This window comes from Balaenoptera borealis, assembly GCF_965194805.1.
Source record: "Balaenoptera borealis genome assembly, chromosome: 1".
NCBI classification, from domain to species: domain Eukaryota; kingdom Metazoa; phylum Chordata; class Mammalia; order Artiodactyla; family Balaenopteridae; genus Balaenoptera; species Balaenoptera borealis.
In genome coordinates, this window is record NC_138860.1 from 184,201,713 (window position 1) to 184,229,200 (window position 27,488).

Below are 27,488 nucleotides of genomic sequence, written 5' to 3' on the forward strand. Positions count from 1 at the left end.
TGACAAATATTGATAAATATAACCCAGATACTCAAAAGCTCTTTAGGATCATCGATATATTTTAAAAATATAAAGGCATCTTGAGACTGAAAATTTGAGAACAGTGGCTCTAGGAAGAAAATTTACCAATAATGAAAGCAGTGGTTTTTCCCTACTGGTGAGAAAAGTGAAGTTCCTTTCCCCCTTATACTGCTATTTAATCCTGCACACACCATCCAAGTGCGCGTGTTATGGTCTGTGTGGTGAGGGTGAGCTCAGGCTGGTACGGCCACACTCTCTCTACTGCTTCTCCGCTGGCTGTCGTAGTTTACACAGCTAAGCCAGTCAGACATGCAAATATTTGTGGTTTTTTCTTTTTCACTGTAAAACCCCTGTCTCCTTATATTTTTTTTCATTTTTCTTTTGGCATATTTTCCTAGAAGAATTTTTCCAGTTTTATTGAGGCATAATTGACCCTATAACATTGTATTCCTTTTCCAGTGTACAACATAATGATGTAACATGTATACATTGTGAAATGATCACCACAAGAAATTTAGTTATCATACATCACATCACATAAATATAAGTTTTTTTTCTCATGATGAGAATTTTAAAGATCTACTCTCTTAGCAATTTTCATACACAGCATACAATGTTTTTAACTTTTGTCACTGTGCTATGACAGACACATTACATCCCCTTGACTTATTTATTTTGTAACTGGAAGTTTGTACCTTGTAACCACCTTTATGTCTTTCCCCATAGGTCTTTCTTTACTTATTTCACTTAGCATAACGCCATCACGGTCCGTCCATGTTACCGAAAGTGGCAGGATTTCTTTCTTTTTTATGGATGTATGGCTGAGTAATATTCATATATATATATAAATATATACATTCATATTTTCTCCATCATCCATTGATGGACCCTTAGATTGTTTACATGCCTTGCTACTGTAAATAATGCTTCAGTGAAACTGAGGCTGCAGATATTTTTTGAGATACTGATTTCATTTCACTCATATATATACCCAGAAGTGGAATAGCTGGATTATATGGTAGTTGTATATTTAATTTTTTGAGGAACCTACGTACTGTTTTCCACAGTGGCTGCATCAACTTACATTCCCAGCAACAGTGTTCAAGGGCTCCCTTTTCTCCATGTCCTCATCAACACTTGTCATCTCTTATCTTTATAACAGCCATTCTAAATGTTCTGAGGTGATATCTCCTTGTAGATTTTTTTCTTTTTTAAAAATTTTTATTGGAGTATAGTTGACTTACAATGTTGTGTTAGTTTCAGGTGTACAGCAAAGTGAGTCAGTTATACATATACATATACATATGTCCATTCTTTTTCAGATTCTTTTCCCATATACGTCATTACAGAGTATTGAGTAGAGTTCCCTGTGCTATACAGTAGGTTCTTATTAGTTATCTTTTTTATATATAGTAGTGTGTATATGTCAATCCCAAACTTCTAATTTATCCCTCCCTACCCCTTTCCTCCTTGGCAACCATAAGTTTGTTTTCTACATCTATAACTCTATTTCTGTTTTTAAAATAAGTTCATTTGTACCATTTTTTTTAGATTCCACATATAAGTGATATCACAGGATATTGGTCTTTCTCTGTGTGACTTACTTCACTCAGTATGACAGTCTCTAGGTCTATCCATGTTGCTGCAAATGGCATTATTTCATTCTTTTTTATGGCTGAGTAATATTCCATTGTATATATGTACCACATCTTCTTTATCCATTCCTTTATCAATGGACATTTAGGTTGCCTCCAAGTCCTGGCTATTGTACATAGTGTTGCAATGAACACTGGGGTACGTGTGTCTTTTCGAATTATGGTTTTCTGCGGATATATGTCCAGGAGTGGGCTTGCAGGATCATATGGTATCTCTATTTTGAGTTTTTAAGAAACTTTTATGCTGTTCTCCATAGTGGCTATACCAATTTACATTCCCACCAACAGTGTAAGAGAGTCCCCTTTTTTCCACATCCTCTCCAGAATTGATCATTTGTAGATTTTTTTGATGATGGCCATTCTGACCAGTGTGAGGTGATACCTCCTTGTAGTTTTGATTTGCATTTCTCCAATAGTTAGTGATGCTGAGCATCTTTTCATGTGCTTTTTGGCTATCTGCATGTCTTCTTTGGAGAAATGTCTATTTAGGTCTTCCGCCCATTTTTTGATTCAGTGATTTGTTTTTTTGATATTGAGCTGCATGAGCTCTTTGTATATTTTGGAGATGAATCCCTTATTGGTTTCTTCATTTGCAAATATTTTCTCCTATTCTGTGGGTCGTCTTTTCATTTTGTTTATGGTTTCCTTTGCTGTGCAAAAGCTTTTAAGTTTAATTAGGTCTCATTTCTTTATTTTTGCTCTTATTTTCATTACTTCATGAGGTGCATCAAAAAAGATCTTGCTGCTATTTGTGTCAGAGGGTGTTCTACCTGTTTTCCTCTAAGAGTTTTATAGTATCCAGCCTTACATTTAGTTCTTTAATCTATTTTGAGTTTATTTTTTTGTATGGTGTTAGGGAATGTTCTAATTTCATTCTTTTACATGGAGCTGTCCAGTTTTCCCAGCACCACTTACTGAAGAGACTGTCTTTTCTCCATTGTGTTTATATACTCTTGCCTCCTTTGTCATAGGTTAGGTGACCATTGGCACATGGGTTTACCTCAGGACTTTCTATCTTGTTCCATGGTTCTATATTTCTGATTTTGTGCCAGTACAATACTGTCTTGATTACTGTACCTTTGTGTATAGTCTGAAGTCAGGGAGTCTGATTCCTCCAGCTCCGTTTTTCTTTCTCAGGACTGCTTTGGTGATTCGGGGTCTTTTGAGTTTCCATACAAACTGTAAGATATTTTGTTCTAATTCTGTGAAAAATGCCATTGGTAATTTGATAGGGATTGCATTAAATCTGTAGGTTCCTTTGGGCAGTATAGTCATTTTCACAATATTGATTCTTCCAGTCCAAGAACATGGTATATCTCTCTAATTGTTTGATTTCTTTCATCAGTATCTTATAGTTTTCTGAGTACAGGTCTTTTGCCTCCTTAGGTAGATTTATTCCTAGGTGTTTTATTATTTTTGTTGTGATGGTAAATGGGATTATTTCCTTAATTTCTCTTTCTGATCTTTCGTTGTTAGTGTATAGGAATGCAAGAGATCTCTGTGCATTAATTTTGTATCCTGCAACCTTACCAAATTCATTGATTAGTTCTAGTAGTTTTCTGGTGGCATCTTTAAGATTTTCTATGTATAGTATCATGTCATCTGCAAACAGTGACAGTTTTACTTCTTCTTTTCCAATTTGTATTCCTTTTATTTCTTTTTCTTCTCTGATTGCCGTGGCTAGGACTTCCAATACTATGTTGAATAAGAGTGGCGAGAGTGGACATCCTTGTCTTGTTCCTGATCTTAGAGGAAATGCTTTCAGTTTTTCACCATTGAGAATGATGCTTGTTGTGAGTTTCTCGCATATGGCCTTTATTATGTTGAGGTAGGTTCCCTCTATGCCCACTGTCTGGAGAGTATTTATCATAAATGAGTGTTGAATTTTGTCAAAAGCTTTTTCTGCATCTATTGAGATGATCATATGGCTTTTATTCTTTAATTTGTTAATATGGTGTATCACGTTGATTGATTTGCGCATATTGAAGAATCCTTGCATCCCTGAGATAAATCCCACTTGATCATGGTGTATGGTCCTTTTAATGTGTTGTTGGATTCTGTTTGCTAGGATTCTATTTTGTTGAGGATTTTGGTGTTTATGTTCAACAGTGATGTTCGTCTGTAGTTTTCTTCTTTTCGTGATATCACTGGTTTTGGTATCAGGATGATGGTGCCTTGTAGAATGAACTTGGGAGTGTTTCTTCCTTTGAAATTTTGTGGAATAGTTTCAGAAGGATAAGTGTTAGCTCTTCTCTAAATGTTTGACAGAATTTGCCTGTGAAGCCATCTGGTCCTGGACTTTTATTTGTTGGAAACTTTTTAATCACAGTTTCAATTTCATTACTCATGATTGATCTGTTCATATTTTCTATTTCTTCCTGGTTTAGTCTTGGAAGGTTGTACCTTTCTAAGAATTTGTCCATTTCTTCCAGGTTGTCCATTTTATTAGCATATAGTTGCTTGTAGTAGTCTCTTATGATCCTTTGTATCTCTGTGGCGTCAGTTGCAATTTCTCCTTTTCCATTTCTAATTTTATTGATTTGAGTCCTCTCCCTTTTTTTCTTGATGAGTCTGGCTAAAGGTTTATCAATTTTGTTTATCTTCTCAAAGAACCAGCTTTTAATTTGATTGATCTTTGCTATTGTTTTCTTCATTTCTATTTCATTTATTTCTGCTCTGATCTTTATGATTTCTTTCCTTCTACTAACTTTGGGTTTTGTTTGTTCTTCTTTCTCTAGTTGCTTTAGGTGTAAGGTTAGGTTGTTCATTTGAGATGTTTCTTGTTTCTTAAGGTAGGATTGTATTGCTATAAACTTCTCTCTTAGAACTGCTTTTGCTGCATCCCATAGGTTTTAGGTTATGTTTTCATTGTCATTGCGGTATTTTTTGATTTCTTCAGTGAGCTCTTAGTTATTTAGCAGCATGTTGTTTAGCTTCCATGTGTTTGTGTTTTTTTACAGTTCTTTTTTCCTGTAATTGATTTCTAATCTCATAGCGTTGTGATCAGAAAAGATGCTGGATATGAGTTCAATTTTCTTAAATTTACTGAGTCTTGGTTTGTGACCCAAGATGTGATCTATCCTGGAGAATGTTCCATGTGCACTTGAGAAGAAAGTGTATTCTGCTGCATTCTGGTGGAATGTTCTATAAATATCAATTAAGTCTATTTGGTCTAATGTGTAATTTAAGGCTTGCGTTTCCTTATTTATTTTGTGTCTGAATGATCTGTCCATTGGTGTAAGTGGGGTGTTAAAATCCTCCAGTGTTATTGTGTTACTGTGAGTTTCCCTTTTTATGGCTGTTAGCATTTGCCTTATGTATTGAGGTGCTCCTATGTTGGATGCATAAATATTTACAATTGTTATATCTTCTTCTTGGATGGATCCCTGGATCATTATGTTGTTTCCTTCTTTGTCTCTTGTAACAGTCTTTATTTTAAAGTCTATTTTGTCTGATATGAGTATTGTTACTCCAGCTTTCTTTTGATTTCCATTTGCATCGAGTATCTTTACCATCCCCTCACTTTCAGTCTGTATGTATCCCTAGGTCTGAAGTGGGTCTCTTGTAGACAGCATATATACAGGTCCTGTTTTTTTATCCATTCAGCCAGTCTGTGTCTTCTGGTTGGAGCATTTAATCCATTTACATTTAAGGTAATTATTGATATGTATGTTCCTATTACCATTTTCTTAACTGTTTTGGGTTTGTTTTTGTAGGTCTTTTTTTCTTCTCTTGTGTTTCCTGCCTAGAAGCGTTCCTTTAGCATTTGTTGTAAAGGTGGTTTTGTGGTGCTAAATTCTCTTATCCTTTGCTTGTCTGTAAAGCTTTTGATTTCTCCATGGAATCTGAATGAGATCGTTGCTGGGTACAGTAATCTTGGTTGTAGGTTTTTCCCTTTCATTTCTTTAAATATATCTTGCCACTCCCTTCTTGCCTACAGAGTTTCTGTTGAAAAATCAGCTGATAACCTTATGGGGATTCCCTTTGTTATTTGTTGCTTCTCCCTTGCTTCTTTTAATATTTTACTCTGTATTTAATTTTTGTTAGTTTGAATAATATGTGTCTCAACCTGTTTCTCCTTGGGTTTATTCTGTATGGGACTCTCTGTACTTTCTGGAATTGATTGACTATTTCCTTTCCCATGTTAGCGAAGTTTTTGACTCTAATCTCTTTAAATATTTTCTCAGACCCTTTCTCTTTCTCCTCTTCTTCTGTGACCCCTATTATTCGAATGTTGGTGTGTTTAATGTTGTTCCAGAGGTCTCTGAGACTCCTCGTGTCTTTTCATTCTATTTTTTTTATTCTGCTCCATGGCAGTTATTTCCACCATTCTACCTTCCAGCTCACTTATCCGTTCTTCTGCCTCAGTTATTCTATTGATCCCTTCTAGTGTATTTTTATTTTCAGTTATTGTGTTGTTTATCACTGTTTGTTCTTTAGTTCTTCTAGGTCCTTGTTAAACATTTCTTATATCTTTTCGATCTGTGCCTCCATTCTTTCATCAAGATTTTGGTTCATCTTTACTATTATTATTTTGAATTCTTTTTCAGGTAGATTGCTTATCTCCTCTTCATTTAGTTCTTCTTTTGGGTTTTTATTTTGTTCCTTCATTTGCAACATGTTTCTCTGTTTCTCATGTTTTGTCTAACTTTCCGTGTTCATGGTCTCCTTTCCGCAGGCTGCAGGATTGTAGTTCCTCTTGCTTCTGGTGTCTGCCTCCTGGTGGGTGAGGTTGGTCCATGGACTTATGCAGACTTCTCAGTGGGGGATGACTGTTGCTTGCCCTCTGGTGGGTGGAACTGGGTTTTGTCCCTCTGGTGGGCGGAACTGGGTCTTATCCCTCTGGTGGGCAGGCTGTGTCAAGGAGTGTGTTTTGAGGTAGTTGTGAGACCAGTATGACTTTATGCAGCCTGTTTACTGATGGGTGAGGCTGTGTTCCTGTCTTGCTGGTTGTTTGGCCTGAGGGGTTCCAGCTCTGGAGCCTGTAGGCTGTCGGATGGGGCCAAGTCTTGGTGCCAAAACGGGGACCTCTGGGAGAGCTCACACTGATCAATATTCCCTGGGGCCTCTGGGGCCTGTGTCCTTGCCCCCACAGTGAGTTACAGCCATCCCCCACCAACCCAGGAGACCCTCCAGGACCCCTAGTTAGGTCTACCCTGTTCCTTTGGAAGTATTGCTTTGTGCTGGGTCACGGTGACTGTGAGTTCTTGTGTGCACCCTCCAAGAGTGGAGACTCAGTTTCTCCCAGCCCCGTGGAGCTATTGCACTCAGGCCCCACTGGCCTTCAATGCCAAATGCTCTGGGTGTTCTTCCTTTCAATTCCTGACCCCCAGACTGTCTTGGAGGGCATTTTTTTAGGTGGGAATGTCCCTGTGTAGCCAGCGTGGGTTTAATATGTTTTGGTGTGAGGGCTGTTTTTAATATGTATATCTGCCTCCTCTTTCCTCAGTGTATGCTGGCTATTATCCCATTGATAGAAGGTGTGACTGATGTTGTGGTGACCTGAGCCTGCACTGGATGTTGAAAGGGGCCTCCTCTTTACTCTGTGGTTGTCACGACCCTGTCAGGGGCAGGGCTTGCTCCATAGTTGTTGGAGTAGAGGCCCCCAAATCTGTTTCTGAGCTGTGTTTCTGATCTGTGATGTGAGGTAGGTGGGATTGGAGGGCTCCCACTGGGAGAGAAGGCACTGAGTTTGCTTCCTCTGGAGGTGTTCACCTGTGAAGGTAGTCTGTTGTCACTTTTCACCCCTTGTGCTGGCCAACAAACTACACTGTTTTTGGAACAGCTCTCAGCCCCACCTAACTGTGGGTATGCTGGCAATTGGTCCTGATGTCTGTCAGGTGTTGTTTTCACCAGGCTACCAGTGCAGATCCACTGAAGTCAGGTCCCAGGACTGCAGTAATCATGCACCTGGACCTGCTGTGGGAGCTAAGGTGGCAGCTCAGATTCTGGCCTGAACCAATCCCCATGTGTACATGTCCACAAAGACCACAGCTGCTAAAGCTAGACCAGTCTCAGCTGCAGGAGCACTCGTTTGTTCAGATGTTCTGCAGGCGCTGAGTTTACAAAGCCGGCCATGGGTGTGTAAATCCGTGGTTCCTACAGTTGCACAGAAAGATTTCAGCTCTTCTTCCTTAGTTGCACGGCCCCTGGAGCTCCGCTGTGGTTTCAGCCCCACCTCAGTTGCACCGAGAGATTTCAGCTCTTCTTCCTTAGTTGCACAGCCCCTGGAGCTCAGCTGTGGTTTCAGCCCCACCTCAGTTGCACCGAGAGATTTCAGCTCTTCTTCCTAGGTGCACGGCCCCTGGAGCTCAACTGTGGTTTCAGCCTCACCTCTGCTTGTCAGCCTCCCACCAGCATCTGCTCCAGATGCTGCCCCAGAGCACATGTGCCCACCCAGGTGGACAGTGGAGGCGGCATCAGGTGGGGAGTGTGAGCCTGCTCAGGTGGGAGCTGCTCCTTGTGCCCATGGAGGCAGGGGTCAGCATGTGGGGAAGAGGGCTCCCATGGGGGGCCCGCCCCTTGTGTGCAACTCAATAGTGCCACCCTGCTTTTATGGTGGTCCAGGCTTCTTCCACGAACATTCCTGGTTGTGGAGCTCCTTACTCCTGTCCCTTCAGGCTGTCTCTTTGCAACCAACAGCAGTCCCCTCACTGTGTTTGCTCTCCAAACCCCACATTCCAGAACCCAGACTCCATCTACAATAGCAGACACACATCTCAGGCTGGGGTGTGCAGGGCTGTGGCATGGACCCTCAATGTAGGTCTTACTCTGTCCTGCCTGCCACAGACCTGTTGCTGCGCTGTCCTCTGAGCCCCCAAATCTTCCTTTCTGTCCCAGCTGATCTTCCTGCCAGTGAGGGGGCTTCCCTGGGTGTAGGAACCTCTCCTCTCCTTTAGGTTCCCCCCCAAAGGTGCAGGTCCCATCCCGTTTTCTCTTTTCTTTTTTTTTTTCCTTTTTTCATCTTACCTGGTTGCCTGGGTATTTTTCTTGTCCTTTTAGGTGTCCAAGGTCCTCTGCTAGTGTTCAGCAGGTGCTCTGTGAGAATTGTTCCATTCGTAGATGTAGTCTTGATGTACTTGTGGGGAGAGGTGAACTCCACATCCTCCTATTCTGCCATCTTGACTCCACATCAAGAGGTTTTAAAGGTCCTTGAATTTGATTAATGTCTAAACTATTATTATTTGTCTTGCTTCACTGTTTCCCCATTTTCTTTTATTTTCTGATTAAATTTATTCTTTGGAACTCAGGGAAGGCCTAGGAAGCTAAATGTTTTCTACAAACGAGAGGCAGGAGGAGAACATGGGGGGATCTGCCCTGGGAAGGCCTCATAGTGTCCTGCTTAGTTACACTTTCATGTACAATTCACATGTACAGATGTATTGACCACAAGGTCTGTTTCTTCCATATCCAATTAATTTATGTAATTGGTAGACAGCTAATGTTGATTTCCCCCAAATTTGCATTGCAGTGCAAAATAACATTTGGGTATAAACTGATGTTAATGATTTCCATGCACCCCCAGTAAGAAAAATATACTGCCACACCAGGCTTTTTTTTTCAGTTGTGGGATCACAGGGTGATAGAGACAGTCCCTGCCCTTTATGAGACAATCTCTAACAGGTAGAATTGTCAAAGGAGAAAAATAATTGCAATGCACACCTTTTTTATATGATCCAGCAATCTCACTCCTTGGTATCTACCCAAATGTGTTGAAAACTTATGTCCATATCAAATGTGCACACAGTTGCTTATAGCAGCAAACCAAGGAAGCAACCAAGATGTCCTTCAGTAGATGAATGAATAAATAAACTCTGGTATATTCAGACAATGGAATATTATCAAAACATGAAAAGACATGGAGAAAACTTACATGCTTATTACTAACTGAGAAGCCAATCCGAAAAGGCTACATACTGGATGATTCCATTTATATAATATTTTAGAAAAAACAAAGCTCTGGGGAAAGCAAAAAGATCAGTGGTTGCCAGGGTTGCAGGAATGGAAAGATTAATAGCAGAGTAAAGAGGATTTTTAGGGCAGTAAAACTACTCTGTAGGATACTACAACTAAATATTTGCCAAAACTCATAGAATATACAACTCCAAGAGTGAACCTCAGTGTAAACTATGAAATTTTGGTGATAATGATGTCTCAGTGTACGTTCGAGAATTATAACAAATGTATTCCTGTGGTGGAGATGCCGATAGAGTGGCTGTGCATGTATAGGGGCAGCAGCTAGATGGGAACTCTCTGTACTTCCTGCTCAGCTTTACTATGAATCTAAAACTGCTCTAAAAAATAAAGCCTACTTTAAAAACTATAACTGTAATCCTTCCAGCTCTAAAATATGATTATTCTAAATATTTTTAAGGGAGAAAAAAATCCGTGTTCATTGATTTTTAAAATCGGTTTTAAAATCCTATTTGTTTTGAGGCTCCAAACCAAATAAAACATTTTTTTAAATCCACATCTATTCTTTAAAAGTACTAAATATTTTTTATAATTTTAAAATGACACATACCTTTCATAGTTAGACAGATCACAGCACAATGATTTAGTCGACTGACATTTACATAACAGCAGAGGTTTTTTTAATTTTTATTTATTTATTTTTATTTATTTATTTATTTATTTATTTATTTATTTATTATATTTATTTTTTAATACTGAACTATAGAGTCCTGCTTGTCAAACTAATTTTTATCCTCTGGTCTGATCTTCCAGCAGGTGGCCTGGAGATCTGAGGCTCAGAATGTCTATCACAAGAGATGACTCCGATCTCTCCTATGCCCTCCCCACGCCCTTCCTGCCCTGGCTGAGACATATGCACCCACAAGGAGAACCATGAGGGCTGCTCATGTCCAGGGTCATGGTCTGAGTGAGCAGTGAGGGCCCTGCCAAGAACTCTCATTCCAGTGGCTCATTGACCACTGAGTATGTTCGCCTTTGTGTGTGTTAACCTACTGAACAGCCACAGAGATAAGTATGGAAGAAAGAGATGCCCCAGACAGAATAAAGAACTTGTTTGAATGGTAACGTTTCAGATCACAGACAACTCAGTGCCTTTTTTTTTTTCCATCAGTAACTGGAGTTTCCTGAGTTATAAACTGAGAAAACTGAATAATACATCATGGAGGGCAGCAGTCAGTTTATACTGAGGGTCCCTTTATTTCTGACCATTTCTTTACAAAATCCACCCAGGGAGAACTCCAACATATGTCTCAAGCTCGAATCCACCTAAAGAAATTTAGATTCATATTTCTGACTCTATAGGACACATGTCCCCAAAAGGCCTATTACCTCTCAGAGTTAACTTTTCCCTCTGCAATCCTGCACCCTCGCGTAATCACTTTTTCTTTTCACATTTACATTGAGCAGATATCTGAAACCACGGGTCTGTTTTCCCTTTACGATTCAACTATGTCCTAGATTTCAGTTTCCAAGTGCTCAGAAGAAAGCTTTTGATAGATGCACCCAGGTCGTTAGGGGTATTTCAGCGGTATATGATGGGCTGGGGATGATAGAATGTGTTATCTCCACAGTGCACACAGGGGCTGGAACTAATCCAGATGATCCTGGGACGTCCTAAGACTCTCAGAATCTCAAACAGTTCAGCCCGACACTGGGCAAGTCTCCCAGGTTGGAGGATCCCCTGAGAGCTGTAACTCTCCTGAGGGACAGGATACAGCTCTTGACTTAAACTGGGCAGCCCGGAAGTGTGTCGCAGCAGCTTCTCCATCATGGCCATGGAGATGAGGTTTCCACGCAGGCTGAAGAACATGAGCTGGGGGCAATGGCTCAAGGCAGGCAGGATGGCCTCAAGATGGGAGTCCATGATCCCACACTGATCTAAGTACACTTCCTGGAGGGTGGCTGCAACTTTCTCCAACAGAACTGGGAGGAGCTCAGGACTAGAGTAGGTCAGGGAGATGCCACTCAGATCCAGGCCCTTTAGCTGACTGATGTTCGGACACTGGGACAGATGGCTCAAGTCTGAATCCGAAAGGAGGCAGTGAGTTATTGCAAGGTTGTCCAAGGGGGTTGTCAGACACCTGGGGAGAAACAGAGCAATTAGGTCTTAGAAACCGATGTGGAAGTTGGCCTCAAGTAGGGAGACAAGTGATCTGCCCAAGGCTAAGTTTGGTCTCACCATCTGATAATGATCAATACCCAGAATGCCCAGTCTCATTTTATCCTGAGTTCTTTCACTTTCTTTGTGTGACTGAATCAAGTCCACAGAACCTTGAAAGCTCTCTTTCCTCATCTGTCAAAAGGGTACAACATACTCCACATTCTTTTGAGGATGAATGAAGATAATGGAATGCACTAGAACATGCTCAGAGGAGAGCCTGACACCTTGTGTCAATCAAGAGTGGGCATCACTGAATTTTAATAGTAAGTGACATATCTAAAATTCTTCCTACTCAGTTTTCCTTCAGCCCATGCTTGGGCCACAGGCACCCATAACTCAGGCCAGGTGAGGCTTCTGGGTGACATGCATAGTGGACCAATGTGGGCAAGATCTCACAACATCAGCTGGGGTTGCCAGTCTACAGGGTCTTAGCTACATCCCTGCATCATCTGCAAACCATCTTCCAATTTTTATTATCCCTTTGGCTCCTGCTCCATTACTGTCATCTCCAGAATCATGCATTTTCCATATATTAAGTACCTTATCTGGAGCAAAAAACAACCTTTTACAGACAGGGTATCTGAGAAAGGCTCAATGTGGTCACAAAACTGATGAGCACAGAGCTTCCATTTAGAAATGTTCAGGCCTGATGGAGTTTTCATTCTTTAAGGCCCCCTATACCTTACCTATTTTCCTAAGTCATCTAAACAAAGATATCGCTTCCTAAAGAAGAAATCACATACCCACACCCACTAGATCCTAACCTCTAGTCCATATCTTCCTAGCAGGGTGTCCCTTTCCAGAGCCCCTATCCCAGTTTGGGCCCCTACCTTGATTTGTATGGTTATGTGATACCACACTTCAGGATAGACCAGCAAAGCGGACAGTGTGTTTCACATTCTAGTGTTGTGTTCACTGTTACCTGGCCAGTGGTGCACACTCACCTGAGCATCTGGTCCAGGCAGCCTTCAAGGTAGGAGGGAGATTCCATACGGATATCCCGGAGGTGGTGCAGCCTGAGGAACTGAGAGGTAATTTGGACAACATGCTGCTCCTCCTGTTCCTCAAGCGCAGGCACATGGATGTGGGAGAGAAGGAGTCTCTGCACATTACTCATCTGGCCCAGGAGAGGAGCAAACATGGCCAGGGTGGACAGATGCCAGGCGCAATTCACTTGCACCTCCTGGATACAGTTCAGCTGCACCATACTCAGGACCTTCACAATATTTTCCATGGGCATTGAAAGTATCTTCAGTTTCTTACAGCACAGGTGTATGGAAGCTTTCCTCTCCTCCACCCACCTCATGAGGTAGGTGAGGAATCCATCCATGGTCCTTTCTTTGAGGTGAATTTCTATGAACACCACCAAGGGAGCCAAGGACTGCTCTGCCCTTGACCTGTCCTCAGCCACTGGTGCCATCAGAGTGCTTGAACATCCATGGGCCCTGTCTCCAGACCACATTCTCCAGAAGTCTTGTCCAGTATGCCTTAAATCCAGCACCTTCAGTTTGCACCTCCTGTGGGGGAAACAGCGGATTGTCAGCAATGGTTTAAGATCCACACATAATGAAACCACAGTCTCAGAATTTAGGCAACACTCAGACTTCCCACGTGTGCTTTTACTTCACATTCCTGACATCACCTGCTGTCTTGCCCTCTTCTTCCCTCTCTGCCTTACCTTCCTCCATTTCCTTTTCCCCTTCGATCCTTTCTTGTTCTCCACTTCTAGTACCTTCCTTCTAGTGATGCTTAAGCATCACTAGAAGGAGGTGGAGCATGTACTTTCAAGTTCCCTTGCATCTTAAGCACTCCTATGCTTCCGGAAGGCATTTCCCAAAGTGAGCTCAGCAATGGTCAAGGCCTCTGTGTTTCTTCATTGGAATCATCAGAAGCCTCTGGTCCATCCCGTGTCCATCCACTCTCCTGACCCCAGGTGTCTCTTCAAAGACTCCCCAGACCCTACCAGGCTACCTGGATCAGACTCACCTGGGGCGATCCTTCTGGGCAATCAGGATATCAAGCCCAGCCAGCACTGCTTGTAAGGTTCCCAGATGAGGCATCTTCATCAGGTCCCCCAGAGGCAGGCGGACAAAGGGCCAGGCTTGCACCATGGCCTTCAGGGTCTCACTGCGACCCCCATAGAATGCTTCCATGAACAGTGGGGGGAAGAGCTCGATGGGCAGATACTCCAGAGCAGTGATGTTTGAGGCCTCATCCCTCAGCAGGCTCATTCCCGCCAGGCCCAGGAGTCTGGGTGGGTTCCAGACACTCATCCTGACTCTGCTCCAAAAGGAATCCTGTGGAAACTTGCAGGGAACAAGGCATCTTTCTCAGTCAAGTATGAACACCCCTTAATCTGTCTTCTCACCCTGCAGAGGAACAAACTCATAGCCAAATCACTGCTCCAACAGTAGTGGAAGAGCCTCTGTTTAGCAGAATTTTACTCTAGTCTCTGTGGGCACAAATCCATAACGCTGCCTCTACAGGAACCAGAGCAAGCCTCCTTCCAAGGAGGTAGAAAACTAATGACTTACCCATTCATTTCCTTTCACTGCTTTGCTTAATTGTATTGCACTGGGAATTGGGTACCATGAGCCTGAAGGCTTACCCTAATCTTTTTGGTGAAAACTTTTAGAAAATCACTTAGGTCCCTAAAACTATGGGAATAAGAGCATTACGTGGCCCAACACAGCCTCCATCCTCAATTCCCACTGTTCACTGGGCTGGAAAAGATGAAAGACATACCCCTAAAATGAATGCTCTTTTGTGTACAAACTAAATATTTTAAATGTCAAGAAATAAAATTCCAAACAGTTAGATGTTTTCATTAAAAGGAAAATCTTCTTGGTTAAGATAATTAAAAATGATATAAACCAAAGGACAAATCAAAATGTTGAGAATGAGGCAAAACTACACTGAGAGGCAAAACCAAAGCATTAAATTTGTTCATCGGAAAAGAAATAACTAAAGAAACCCCTCTCCCTGCCATCCTGAGCTACATGGCACAATTCGAGACCAGCTGACCATACATAAGAGGAGAGTGTCCCTAACTGAGGTCTGTAACTTACCAGCTCTGATGTGGTGGGCAGGGTGCTCAGTCCTAAGACTGGGTGGAGAACCCAGACAGCGACTCCAGAGGAAGAAGTTTCTGCATCTCTTCTTTGATGCCCCAGGCTTTTATAGGCCTTTCTAATCACATCTTCCCCATTTCCAACTACTAACAACAAACCAGAAAGCGATGCCTGATTAGATTCCAGACTGTCCATCAGGTTAACCCTGATTGGATTTTCGCCTACATCCTGATGAATTGATTGAATCTGATTTTCATTCAGGAGGGAATAAATGGGGGTAGGGGATTCAAGGACTCAATCATTGATTCATTGCACAAACATTGATTGAGTTTTACTAATAGGGTCAGTTATAGCCATGGGTGTGGGAAGAGATTATTGGTTCCTGATATTGGACAGAAACAACAAAACTAGAAAGCATCATTGTTGGAGAATCTTTGCGCAGATCAAACTAATCAAGATGTCCAACAATTAAAACATTATAAAAATATGGTGATGTCATTCCCAAAGGAAACAATATAAACTTCTATCTGCCTCAAGTTGTCACTTAGGTGTTATATAAGAAACATAGCAGATCATGAGCCTATTCAGGGAGCAAGGGAAATGCAATGGGGGATATGCTTGGTACTCCGGGCTTAAGTCAGGGCTTCTCTGAAGCAGGTCAGGTCAAAATCACAATGGGAAGTAAGGGTGGGGACTGGGCATTGTGGAGCTGGGCATTCCTAAAGGGACACTGTGAATGAATCAAGACAGTGTATAGTATGGGTATATTTTTTTTCTCTTGGGAAAATGGAGACTAAAGGACTTTTCTCTGGGTGGAGTTTAGAAATTAAAAAGGGAACCTGTGTCATGTTTAAGGTGTTTCCTTCCGGAAAGATGGTGTCAGTACAGCAAAGTAGCATGAAAAGACTAAATCTGAGAATGTGAGCAGAGGGAGAGGCTGGGAGCCCTGAGAAGACAGGCATTTCCAAGTTTGAGATCCACTGAGGGTTGGCACTGTGGGCTGTTTGGGAACTTGGACCCAGGGGGAGACATGAACGTGGATAAGTTGCACCAAACCTTGTCCTCATCGTGGCAGCTGCTACCAGTAAACATTTTCTTTTAGGTTCTTCCCACAGAGGATGCTCCCAGATGGCAATTAGCCCCAGCCATTTTCCTAGGGGCTTGGCAGCCAAACCATAATTGCATTGACCCCTTTCCAAGTATATTTTGATAGTTAGTACTTCCACAAAATTAGAAAAGTTCAACACAAATTCTGATCAAAGTGACGTCATTAGACACAGAAATAAAATCCTGTTCTCATATTAAGCACTGTTCACAAATACTAACACCTTTCCCTACAAAATTCAGAAGCTATATTTGGTGTTTAAGGATCTGCCATGTTCAGGGATAACTCCCACCCAGGGCTGCATCACATGAAGATTTTTTTGATTTTTCAGGATACAAAGAAAGTGTGACCCTTCCTCTGCCCCCAAGCATTCTCCATGCCTTTATTTCCTCCATTCACTGTGATGTCCATGTAATTCAATTATAAAGCAGCCTAAGAAGACTAGGAGACTTGAAGAGTGTTCTCCATCTCGGTATCTTTCCAGAAGATTCCTTTCACCACATTTCTGCTATGGGTATAAACAGCCTCTGCATAAAATAGGGATCAACTGAATTGTACTCAGTAGACATTTTACCTCTCAGGCCAGTAAACACATTTACTAATGAGCTACAGTAGAGTGAGATTAGTAACAATGATAATCATAAACAACTCTTTTTTATTGAACACAAAACTTAGTGAGCAATGGTGTCAGCACTTTTTATCCATTACCTCAAATAACCTTCACAGGAAATGAAAAGTTAACTGCTCTTTTCCCATTTTTAGGCTGGTGGATTCAGGTGTGGGCTTGGGAGAGAAACCTGCTCACTTCCACACTGTGAATAATTGGTAGATTCCCTCAGGTGAGGGGTTCAGAAGGAACCTAAACATTAGGAAAAACTGACTGACAAACTTCACATGATGTCAGTGTAAATGGGCAAATAGCAGAGTCCAAGCTGGGGATGTTTCTATGGGATCCCAGTCCATGAGATCCAAAGATATAGGAGGGGTCAAAATGTTGGAATGTTCTAGAATTTTAAAAGCCCAGCTGTCTCCCTTCCTCCTGGGTAGAGGAAACCTCCTCTGTCCACCTCCACACAGAGCCTGTTTACTCAGGGGACACACTGGCTGTTGAGGAGGAGGAAGCACATGTGCACAGCGGTGCCATCCTTCCTGCCCAATTCTGGGTCCAGCAGGACTCCCAGAGTCTGGTGAGAGTCTGGATCTGGCATTTCTAGCCTGTCCTGGTTGCATGTCCTCATGACCTTGTCTGCTGCCCACGTCAGAGCTACCCTCTGAACCCATCAGGGGGACGTCCTGCCCTGCTTTTCCTGTCACAGTATCCCAAGTGAGATCCTAAAACATCTGCTCCCAGGTCTCTGCATAAGGGTTTAGAATATATATGTGCATCCAGTTCCCTCTCCCAGCATGAACTGACTTGGAAGCCCTCTCTTTCTGCAGCCCACCAACATCACCTCTCCTCGAACCCGGAGCCTGGTTACAATGCTGGGACACACTTCCACTGAGATCAGCAGAAATCAAGGAACTCTTCTCTAATTCTACTGAGTTATTTTGTAGAATATGACTAACCCCAAGGCATAGAGTTTCCCTGCTGCACTTCTGGATCCATCGAGGCACACAGGAATGCTGAAGGGTGAACTCTCCTGCATAGCAGAGGAGGATCTTGACTCCTCTGGCCTTCCTAGGTGTGACAGGTGATGGAGCACCCTGAAGACCAGTCTCCTGCAGAGGCTCTCCCGCCTGTGGCTCTCTTGGCCCAGTCCTTGAGCTGAAAATTTTCTCCTCAGGTCCAGTAAGCCTTTATTTCTCTCCTAAGTCAAATCTCTTCTTGCCCTGAATGTCTTGCTTTCTGTGCCTTTTTAAAGTCCAGGTCTCTGTGTTGACCCTCCTTGCCCCCTCCAGTCTCAACAGGGTCTCGTTCCACTTTAGATCCACTAATATCTTGCTATAAACAAGGAGCTGTTGCTCTTTCTTCCTCATCAATAAAGACTTGACGATAACATTACCCTGGGTCCAGGCAATTAATCCCAAAGGACAGGCTTGTAGAGACATGGTGGGTGGGGAGGATGTCTGGGACCCTCTCCAGGCAGGATTGGGCCACAGGGAATGAAGGAAAGAAGAGAGAGGAGTGCAGAGAATATCCAGAGGAGCTGGCATAGGGCCCAGATGAGGGGGGAGTAGAGAAATGTCAGCCTAGCAGGAGATCATGTCCTCTGGCTCTCACAGGACTGTGTCCCATCCAGTCTGGGGACTTGTGTCTGGGGCCACTGGGGACACTGAGGCCCTGGATTTGGGACTGTGAGTTCCCAGGGTCTGGATTTGCTTGCCCTGACTTGCATCAGGCTCCAGTGGCTGCCCTCACACTCACCCCAAGGGCACAGTGTCTGGCCAGGGAAGAGGCTGGAGAGAGAAAGAGTGGTGAGCATCCAGTCTGGATGCAAATATCAGGGGCAGGTTAGGAGGGAAGGGGAGGGTCCTCACCTTGACATTTATGCCAGAGGAAGGGATGCTCTTTGGAAATTTTGCAGTTTTGTCTCCTCACTCATCACAGCTTCCAGACTTTGAGAATTGTGTTTTTCAGGAGAAAATGAGAAATAATGAGGTCTGTTACTGTGTCTCCGTCATCCAAATGACAGCAAATTGCCTACTTTAATCCTTATGAAGGTCATAGGAGATGAAAGTCAAGCCAGGACCCATTGCTTGTCCAGCACAAATGAAGGAGGAGCACAGGGACCTGTACTGGCCTCCCTCTTGTGGGAAAATCCTCCAACGTCCCGGGCTGAGGACTGACAGGAGCTTCTGGTGGTGGCGGTGGAGTGGGGGGAGTGGGGGTGGGAGACGACTCTGTGGACAAGTTCACTGGGATGTCTCCAGCACATGTGACACAGCCTAATACTGTTACCCAGTATTGCTCTCTCCCTCTTTTCTCCTTGATTCATTTAAAAGTATTATTTTTTCTTCTTGTAACTGGAAATTTGTACCCTTTGACGTATTTCTCTCCACTCCCTCCGGCCCAGCCCCTGTCAACCACAATTTTATTCTCTCTTCATGAGAAATTGATTTTCTTTTCCTTTTTTTGAGTCTACATATAAATGATACGATGTAGTATTTGTCTTTCTCTCTCTGGCTTACTTCACTTAGCATAACGTCCTCCAAGTTTATCCATATTTTCACAAATGGCAGAATTTCCTTTTTATGGCTGAATAATATACCAGTATGAACATATACAACTTTTCCTTTATTCATTCATCCATCAAAGGACTTTTAGGTTGTTTCCATATTGTGGCTATTGTGAATAACGCTGCAGTGAACATGGGTGTTCAGACGTCTCTTCAAGGATCTAGTACACTCACAGTGACTATAGTTAATAATATAATATTGTATATTTAAAATTTGCTGAGAGTAGATCTTATAAGCATTCTCACCACACACACAAAAAGAGTTAACTATGAGGTTGTGGATGTCTTAATTATCTTGACCTTGGTAATCATTTCACAATGTATACGTATATCACATCACCACATTGCACACTTTAAATATCTACAATTATATTTGTCAATTATCATTCAATTAAAATGTGTTTACTGAGTATCTACAGTGTACCAACTGCTATTCTGGGTATCAGGGAAACATCCAGTTAATGTGATATGTTCCACTACCATGTTATCTCATATGTACAGACTTTACATTCTGTTGAGACAGACAAAAAACACATAAGCTGAAAAATAAATTTAATACAGGCAGATGTATACCTAGACCACAGTAGTGCAGGAGGGTAAAGGGATTAAAAAAGAGCCCTTCCCAATGTGCAACGTTGGTATACTTATTGTTTTGAGCTGTAGGCAATCAAGACACAGCAGACTGAAACAAACAAAGAAAACATTTTACCTCTCTCTGAACTACCTAAAAGAATTTAGAAAGGGGGCCTGGGCCAGAGAGAGAGCTATTATCAAGAGATAACTTTATCTGAGTGATTTATCTGTATGGCAAGACAAACATCTGACTACCAAACAAATTACTAGCTCTTCTGTGAATCACACTCTTCCCCGTTGAGGACCTGGCACTCTCTCCCATCCCGTGTCCTGAGATCACACATGAGCCTCAATTGTTTGGCTTCTTCTTGGGTTTCACTGCACTTGTCTGACTCCTGTAGGTTTGTAATTAATTTTGTTCTTTTTTTCTCTGATTAACTTGATTATTATACCAGCTGAAGAACATTGAAGGTTAGAGAAAACATTTTTCCTCCCCAACAATGATAAAAATAAACATGCAAACTGAAGCTACAGCACAATCTTAATAATTAATAGTAAAAATTATGATTATTACATGACCTTTAAAAAAGTTAAGAACTCCCTTGCTATAGTTATAAATATATAGGTAAACGTAAAAACAGTAAAAGGAATATTTATTTAGTACACTGGATTTTAAAACTTTGAGAATTAAAGTGCTGTATTTCTTTGTAATAAACTTATTAAGAGTAGTATGAGCAGGGACTGCTTTCTTCCCATGGCATAACTGACAACAGGGAGCCAACATCATTTCTATGCTTTGTAAATTGTCATCCTCCTTTCTAAGTTTGGATCAGCCTCCAACATTTGATCCTTCATCCTTCCGAAGTCATGAAATTCCCGGAGAGTTTCGTTAGTCTGAAGTTTCCAGCCCGTGTCACTTCCTCCGAGGCTTCTTCATCTTCTCTTCAGATGCTTTCCTCCTTCCTGCATCTCTGGGAGAAGGGGGGTGTGAGCCTGAGAGGAACAGAGACCATGGAGAGAGGGTCACCCTTGACTGGTTCAAGGTCACATGCAAGAAAATGGAGGGAGCAGGGTCTGAATTTACGTGCTTTTTATCCACACAAGGCACCTCACCAGGTTGTCTCCCTGTGCAGGTTGGCTCCTTTGAAGGAGAAAGGGCTCTAGTCAGCAAGTTGCTGGAACAGCAGGAGGGAAACATTCCTACCAGTATTAGTGTGGTGTATCTGACCAACCAGAATAATATATATTGTATATTATTCACATTTTCCCCATCATCCATTGACAAGCACTTAGATTGTTTCCATATCTTGCTACTGTGAATAATGCTTCAATGAACTGAGGGTGGAGATATCTTTATGAGACAGTGATTTCATTTCCTTCATATATATACCCAGAAGTGGAATTGCTGGATCAAATGGTAGTTCTATTTTTTATTTAAAGTTCACATCCATGCTGTTTTCCATACTGGCTGCACGAAATTACATTCCCAACAACAGTGCAGGAGGGTTCCCTTTTCTCCACACCCTCATCAACACTTCTTGTCTCTTGTCCTTTTGATAACAGCCATTCTAAATTTTGTGAGGTGATATTTCATTGTAGTTTTGATATGCATTTCCCTGATTAGTGATGCTGAGCATTTTTTCAAGTACCTGTTGGCCATCTGCATGTCTTCTTTGCCAGAATGATATTTAGTATGAATTGTGAGGTCAGAAACATGCAGTCCCCTGCAAATAGGCAGAATGTAGAGAAATATGGGATGCAGGTGAACTTGAAACGTGTTTTCGGTAGGATAAGGCAAACCAGGCAGAAATTGTGGTCTGGGGTAGGAGGGTAACTCCCCCTGGAGGCCTCTCCATGGTGGGACTCAAGAGACTCTGTTCCAATCCCTTGGCTCTGACCCAGAACCATACACCTAGCCTGGTGGTGCCTGAACTGGTCACCTGCACTGCAATTTTATTATTGTGGATTACTCTTGGGACACACATTCCCTCCTGGAACACCACAAAAACAGCAATTCAACAAAAGTCACTGGTCTTGGGAAGTAAATTATGTCCCCTGAACTTATTAATAGAAGCACAGATCCTCGTCTCTATAACTGAAATTTCATCCTCAGCACCCCTAGATCTCACTGTGCACAGTCATTGAGGCCACCTCAGAACACTTCTTACCCATGTTCTCAGGACACAGTTCTTCAGACTTTGGAAACGTGGACACATGAGGAGTGCTGGGATGCTGCAACATTGTCCTCAGGGACGAGTCAGCCCCAAACTCCCATCCTCCATTCCTGTTAGCATCATTGACCCCCTGTGCAGTATTCTGATGCCACCTCTTTTTTCAGGACCACCTCATACCAGTCTCTGTCCATTGAAGAGAGGAAACTGCACGAAGGTGACTCAGAGCCCAGGACCCAGGATGTGGTTGACAACTAACCCAGACACAGCCCAGTGTGCTCTCCTGCATAAACATGAATGCTGCTCTGATGGAAGGTTCTGGAGAAGAGCTTTAGGTCCACCCTGAGGCCAACTGCTCTCCAGTTCCAGCTCTATTTCCATAACCCCAGCAATCTGACACCATTCCAGAGGGGATTGAATTAGACGTTCCTCACTCAGTAACACTCTTGGTCTTCTTCTAAGCTTTTGCTCTTCCAAGGCCTGTCCCTAGTCCAGTGTCCTATCCTCTCTCATCTGGCTACCTCTGGGCTTCACCCCTTGCCCAGTTGTCCAGAAGATCTTGGGTCTCCAGCCAGAAACTGACACAAACAGATGTAAAGATATACCATGTTCATGGATTAGAAGAATCAATATTGTTAAAATGACCATACTTCCCAAGGCAATCTAGGAATTCAGTGCAACTCCTATCAAAATAACAATAGCATTTTTCAGAGCACTAGAATTATTTTAAAATTTGTACAGAAACAGAAAAAGACCACAAATAGCCAAAACAATCTTGAGAAAGAAGAACAGAGCTGGAGGTATCATGCTGCTGCTTTAGACTACATTGCACAGCTACACTAATCAAAACAATATGGTACTGGCAAAACAAACAAACAAACTCAGAAACCTAAAAATATGGAACAGAACAGAGAGCACAGAAAAAAACCCAACACACTTATGGTCAATTAATCTATGACAAAGGAGGCAAGAATATACAATGGAGAAAAGACAATCTCTTCAATAATTGGTGCTGGTAAAATTGGACACCTACATGTAAAAGAATGAAATTAGAACATTTTATAACACCATATACAAAAATAAACAAAAAGTGGATTGAAGACCTAAATGTAAGGCCAAAAACCACAAAACTTCCAGAAGAAAACTTAGGTGGAACACACTTTGGCACAAATCATAGCAATATTTTTTTTGATATGTCTCCTAAAGCAAAGGAAACAAGAGCAAAAATAAACAAATGTGCCCTAATTAAACTTAAAAGCTTTTGCACAGCAAAGGAAACCATGGACAAAATAAAAAGACAACCTGCAGAATGGGAGAAAATATTTGCAAATGATATGACCAATAAGGAGATAATATCCAAAATAATATATAAACAGCTGATACAACTCAACAGCAAAAAAAAAAAAAAGGGCAGAAGACCTGAATAGACATTTTTCCAAAGAAGACACACAGATGGCCAACAGTCACAATGAAAGATGTTCAGTGTTGTTAATCATCAGGGAAATGCAAATAAAAAACACAATGAGATATCACTTCACACCTGTCAGAAGGATGGTCATCAAAAAAACCAGATCTCAAATGTCGGCCAGGGGTGGAGAAAAGGGAACCCTCATACACTGTAGGTGGGAATGTGAATTGGTGCAGCCACTGTGGAAAACAGGACACAGGTTTCTCTAAAAACTAAAAATATAACTATCATATGACTCAGCAATTTCACTACTGGGATTATACCTAAAAACCCCAAGTACAATAATTCTAAAAGATACATGCATCCCAATGTGCATAGCAGCATTATTTAAAAAGCCAAGATATGGAAGCAGCCTAACTGTCCGTCAACAGATGAATGGATAAAGAAGTGGTATATTCCACATACACAATGGAATACTACTCAGTCATAAAAAAGAATGAAATTTTAACATTTGCAACAACACGGATGGACTTGGAGTGTATTATGTATAATGAAATGTCAGACAGAAAATATAAATACTGTATGACATCACTTATATGTGGAATCTGAAAAATAAAATAAACTAGTAAATATAACAAAAGAGAAACAGACTCACAGATATAGAGAACAAACTAGTGTTTACCAGTAGGGAGAGGGAAGGGAGAGGGGTAAGATAAGGTTAGGGGATTAAGAGATACTAAGTACGATGTATAAAATAAATAAACTAGGAGTATATATTGTACAGCACAGAGAATATAGCCAATATTTTATCATAATAACTATAAAAGTAGTACAAACTTTAAAAATTGTGATTCAGTATGTTGTACACCTGAAACTTATATAACATTGTACTTCAACTATACCTCAATTAAAAAAAAAAAAAATAAAGCAGCTCAGCCTACTGATAGAAGCACTGGAGGATGATTTGAAATCCAGTGACATTTTCTTTTCCCCCTTTTTGCTAACTAAAAAAAATAGAATATAGTGGTGAGCTTGACATAAGTTGATGAAAATTATCTTCCAAGAGGATGAAATGGATAATTCAGGAACAACAGCGCTATATACAGGGAGAAAGCACTGAGAAACCAAAAAGAAGCTTTGGGGAGTACAAGGATTTTTATTACTCTATGGTTGGCAAGAACAACAAAACATTGGAACAACCTAAATTTACATAAGGAGGCAAAGTATTAAAATGTGGGCCATTCATTTTATGGACTACTATATGCCCGCTGATATGAATGAGGACTGATCCTTAAGACCCACCCTTAAACGTAAAAAAGCAAGATGATCTGAATCACTAAGACACCGTTTCTATAAGGGGAGCTGAACCAGATGTTAGCACATGCAAAAATAAATGTACAGAAAGTCAGAGAGAAGTCTGGAAAGTACACTAAACTGAATTCTCTGGAGAGGGACCTGGGATGAAGAGGAAGTTCAGGGGAGATGTTTCTTCTATCTGTGTTGTTGGGATGTTTTACATTGAGAGTATAGTCCTGTCTTACTTGGGCAAAACCAACAGAAGTATGGGAAACAAATGAAGGTTTCTTTTGTTACTGAACCAAACTCGGGTCCACTGATCTGTGTGCAGTGAAACCAATCTACTGATACTGAGAGTGATGAAGGAAAGTGTAGCATTTATTGCAGGCACCAAGCAAAGAACAGGGGCAACTATTGTTCAAAAGGCCCAAATTCCCTGATGACTTTCAGGAAAAGATTTTTAAAGACAGGGTCAGAGAGAGTGTTGTAGGGTGTGTGATCAGCTCATGGACATTCTTCTGGTTGTTGGTGATGAGGTAATCAAGAATAAATATCATCAAGCTTCTGCTTCCAACCCCTCTGGTCTCCATGTGCTTGTAGTCAGCCTGGAGTTCACTTCATTCAGTGTTTTCAAAGTAGCTCAAGGATATGACTCAGAATGTTATCTATAGCCCTTGAGGAGGAACTAAAGGTCTTTGAATTTGTTTAATGGCTAAGCTATTATTATTTTGTCCTGCTTGATTATTTTCCTTTGTTTCTGCATTTTGTCATATTTTCTGTTTATTCTTTGGAACTCAGGATAGACCTAGGAGGATAAAGGTTTTCTATAAACAAGAGGCAGGTGCAGAACATGAGGGGGAGTCTGTCCTGGGAAGGGCCCATAGGGTTCTGCTCAGTTACACTTTCAAGTACAACTTATATGTACAAATGCATTGACCACAAGTGCTATTTCTTCCATATCCAATTTATTTATGTTATTGGTAGACAGCTACTGTTGACTTTCCCCAAATGTGCATTTCAGTGCAAAATAATGTTTGGCTATAAACTGTTGTTAAATATGTCCATGCACCCACAGTTATAAGCATTTACTGCCACACCAGCCTTCTTGTTCAGCTGCAGGACCACAGGGTGATAGAGACACAGTTCCTGCACTTTATGAAACTATTAATGTTGTTGATGAAAATTCAATTAACTCTCAAGTTAAGAAGAAAAAAAAGGGAATTTTATTTGAGCCAAACTGAGGATTATAACTCAGGAAGCAGATTCTCAAAAAGCCCTGGGAACTGTTCCATGTGTTAGAAGTCAAAGGCATAGTAATATACATTTTTGAGTCAAAGGATCATACATCAAAATGACATCCTGATATTTTACATAAAGTTCACCAGGGATACATAGTCCAGGTAAGCACATACAAAGTGAGCAGCAAGTCACCATGAACCCCTACAGAGCTGGGAAAGAACACTATTCTTTTAAGAAGTTACATTGCTAGCATCAGAAGTAAAAAAAATTGATCTTTAATGTTGAGCAGGCACTCCCATCTTTGAGGAGCTCATTGCATATTAGGTAGGCAGGAGGCCCAAACAAACACAGAGAGAGACTTTTATGTTTAATTTTTTTCTTGTCCTGCCTTAAAATATAAATTTTATTTCATCATTGTCTAACAGGTAAGTTTGTCAACAGAAAAAATTTTAATACGTACCCTTTTCATATGATCCAGCAGCCTCGTTCCTTGGTATCTACCCAAATGAGTTGGAAACTTACTTCCAAACCAAACATGCACATAGATGATTTTAGCAGCAAACCAAAGAAGCAACAAAGCTCTCCTTCAGTATATGAGTGAGCAAATAAACTGTGGTGTATTCAGACAAGGAATGTGATCAAAACATGAAAAGACATGGAGGAAACTTAAATATCTATTACTAAGTGAAGGAAGTCAATCTGAAAAGGCTACTTATGTATGATTCCAGAAATATGACATTTTTTATTTTTTAAAAATTTTTATTGGAACATAGATGATTTACAATGTTGTGTTACTTTCTGCCATACAGCAAAGTGAATCAGTTCTACATTTACATATATCCATTCTTTTTTAGATTCTTTTCCCTTATAGGTCATTACAGAGTATTGAGTAGAGTTCCCTGTGCTAGAAAGTGGGTTCTTACAAGTTATCTATTTTATATATAGTAGTGTGTATATGTCAATCCCAGTCTCCCAATTTATCCCTCCCCCACCTTTCCACCCTGGAAACCATAACATTGTTTCCTACATCTGTAACTCTATATGACATTTTGCAAAAGGCAAAGCTCTGGGGAAAGCAAAAATATCAGTGGTGGCCAGGGACTTGGGGGTGGAAAAGATAAATAGGCAGAGCAAAGAGGATTTTTTAAAAAAATTTTTATTGGAGTATAGTTGATTTACAATGTTGTGTTAGTTTCAGGTGTACAGCAAAGTGAATCAGTTATACATATACATATATCCACTCTCTCTCTCTCTCTCTCTTTTTTTTTTTTTTTAGATTTGTTTCCCATATAGGCCATTGCAGAGTATTGAGTAGAGTTCCCTGTGCTTTACAGCAGGTTCTTATAAGTTAGGACAGTGAAAATACTCCATATGATACTACACTAGTAGATACATGCAACTGTATATTTGTCAAAATCCATAGAACATACAACCCTTAGAGTGAACCTTGGTGTAAACTATGAAGTTTGGTTGATAAGGGTGTCTCAATGTAGATTCATGAATTATAAGAAATGTACTCTTCTGGTGGGAGATTTGGATATCCATGGAGGCTGTACACGTGGGGGCAAGAGACAAATGGGAACTCTCTGTACTTTCTGCTCAATTTCACTGTGAATCTAATAAAACTGCTCTAAAAAA

General features: G+C 41.2%; 2 protein-coding genes across 3 annotated transcripts in view; both read right to left on the reverse strand.

Moving 5' to 3' along the window:
- The window catches only part of LOC309624104 (PRAME family member 8-like), a 62,582-nt gene that overhangs the window by 11,693 nt on the left and 23,401 nt on the right, over positions 1-27,488 (reverse strand). The window lies entirely within an intron of this gene.
- On the reverse strand, positions 8,052-27,487 carry LOC309624064 (PRAME family member 15-like). Of its 2 annotated transcripts, XM_082381638.1 has the most exons (4): positions 14,880-27,487; positions 13,798-14,117; positions 12,756-13,328; positions 8,052-11,731 (listed from the first exon to the last, which is right to left on the reverse strand). In XM_082381638.1, exons 1-4 carry the CDS (start codon positions 15,075-15,077, stop codon positions 11,173-11,175), a joined length of 1,650 nt encoding a protein of 549 aa, XP_082237764.1. In that variant the 5' UTR covers positions 15,078-27,487; the 3' UTR covers positions 8,052-11,172. The 2 variants fall into 2 exon arrangements, with proteins under 2 accessions (XP_082237764.1, XP_082237765.1); XM_082381639.1 differs by having other exon boundaries at positions 13,798-27,487.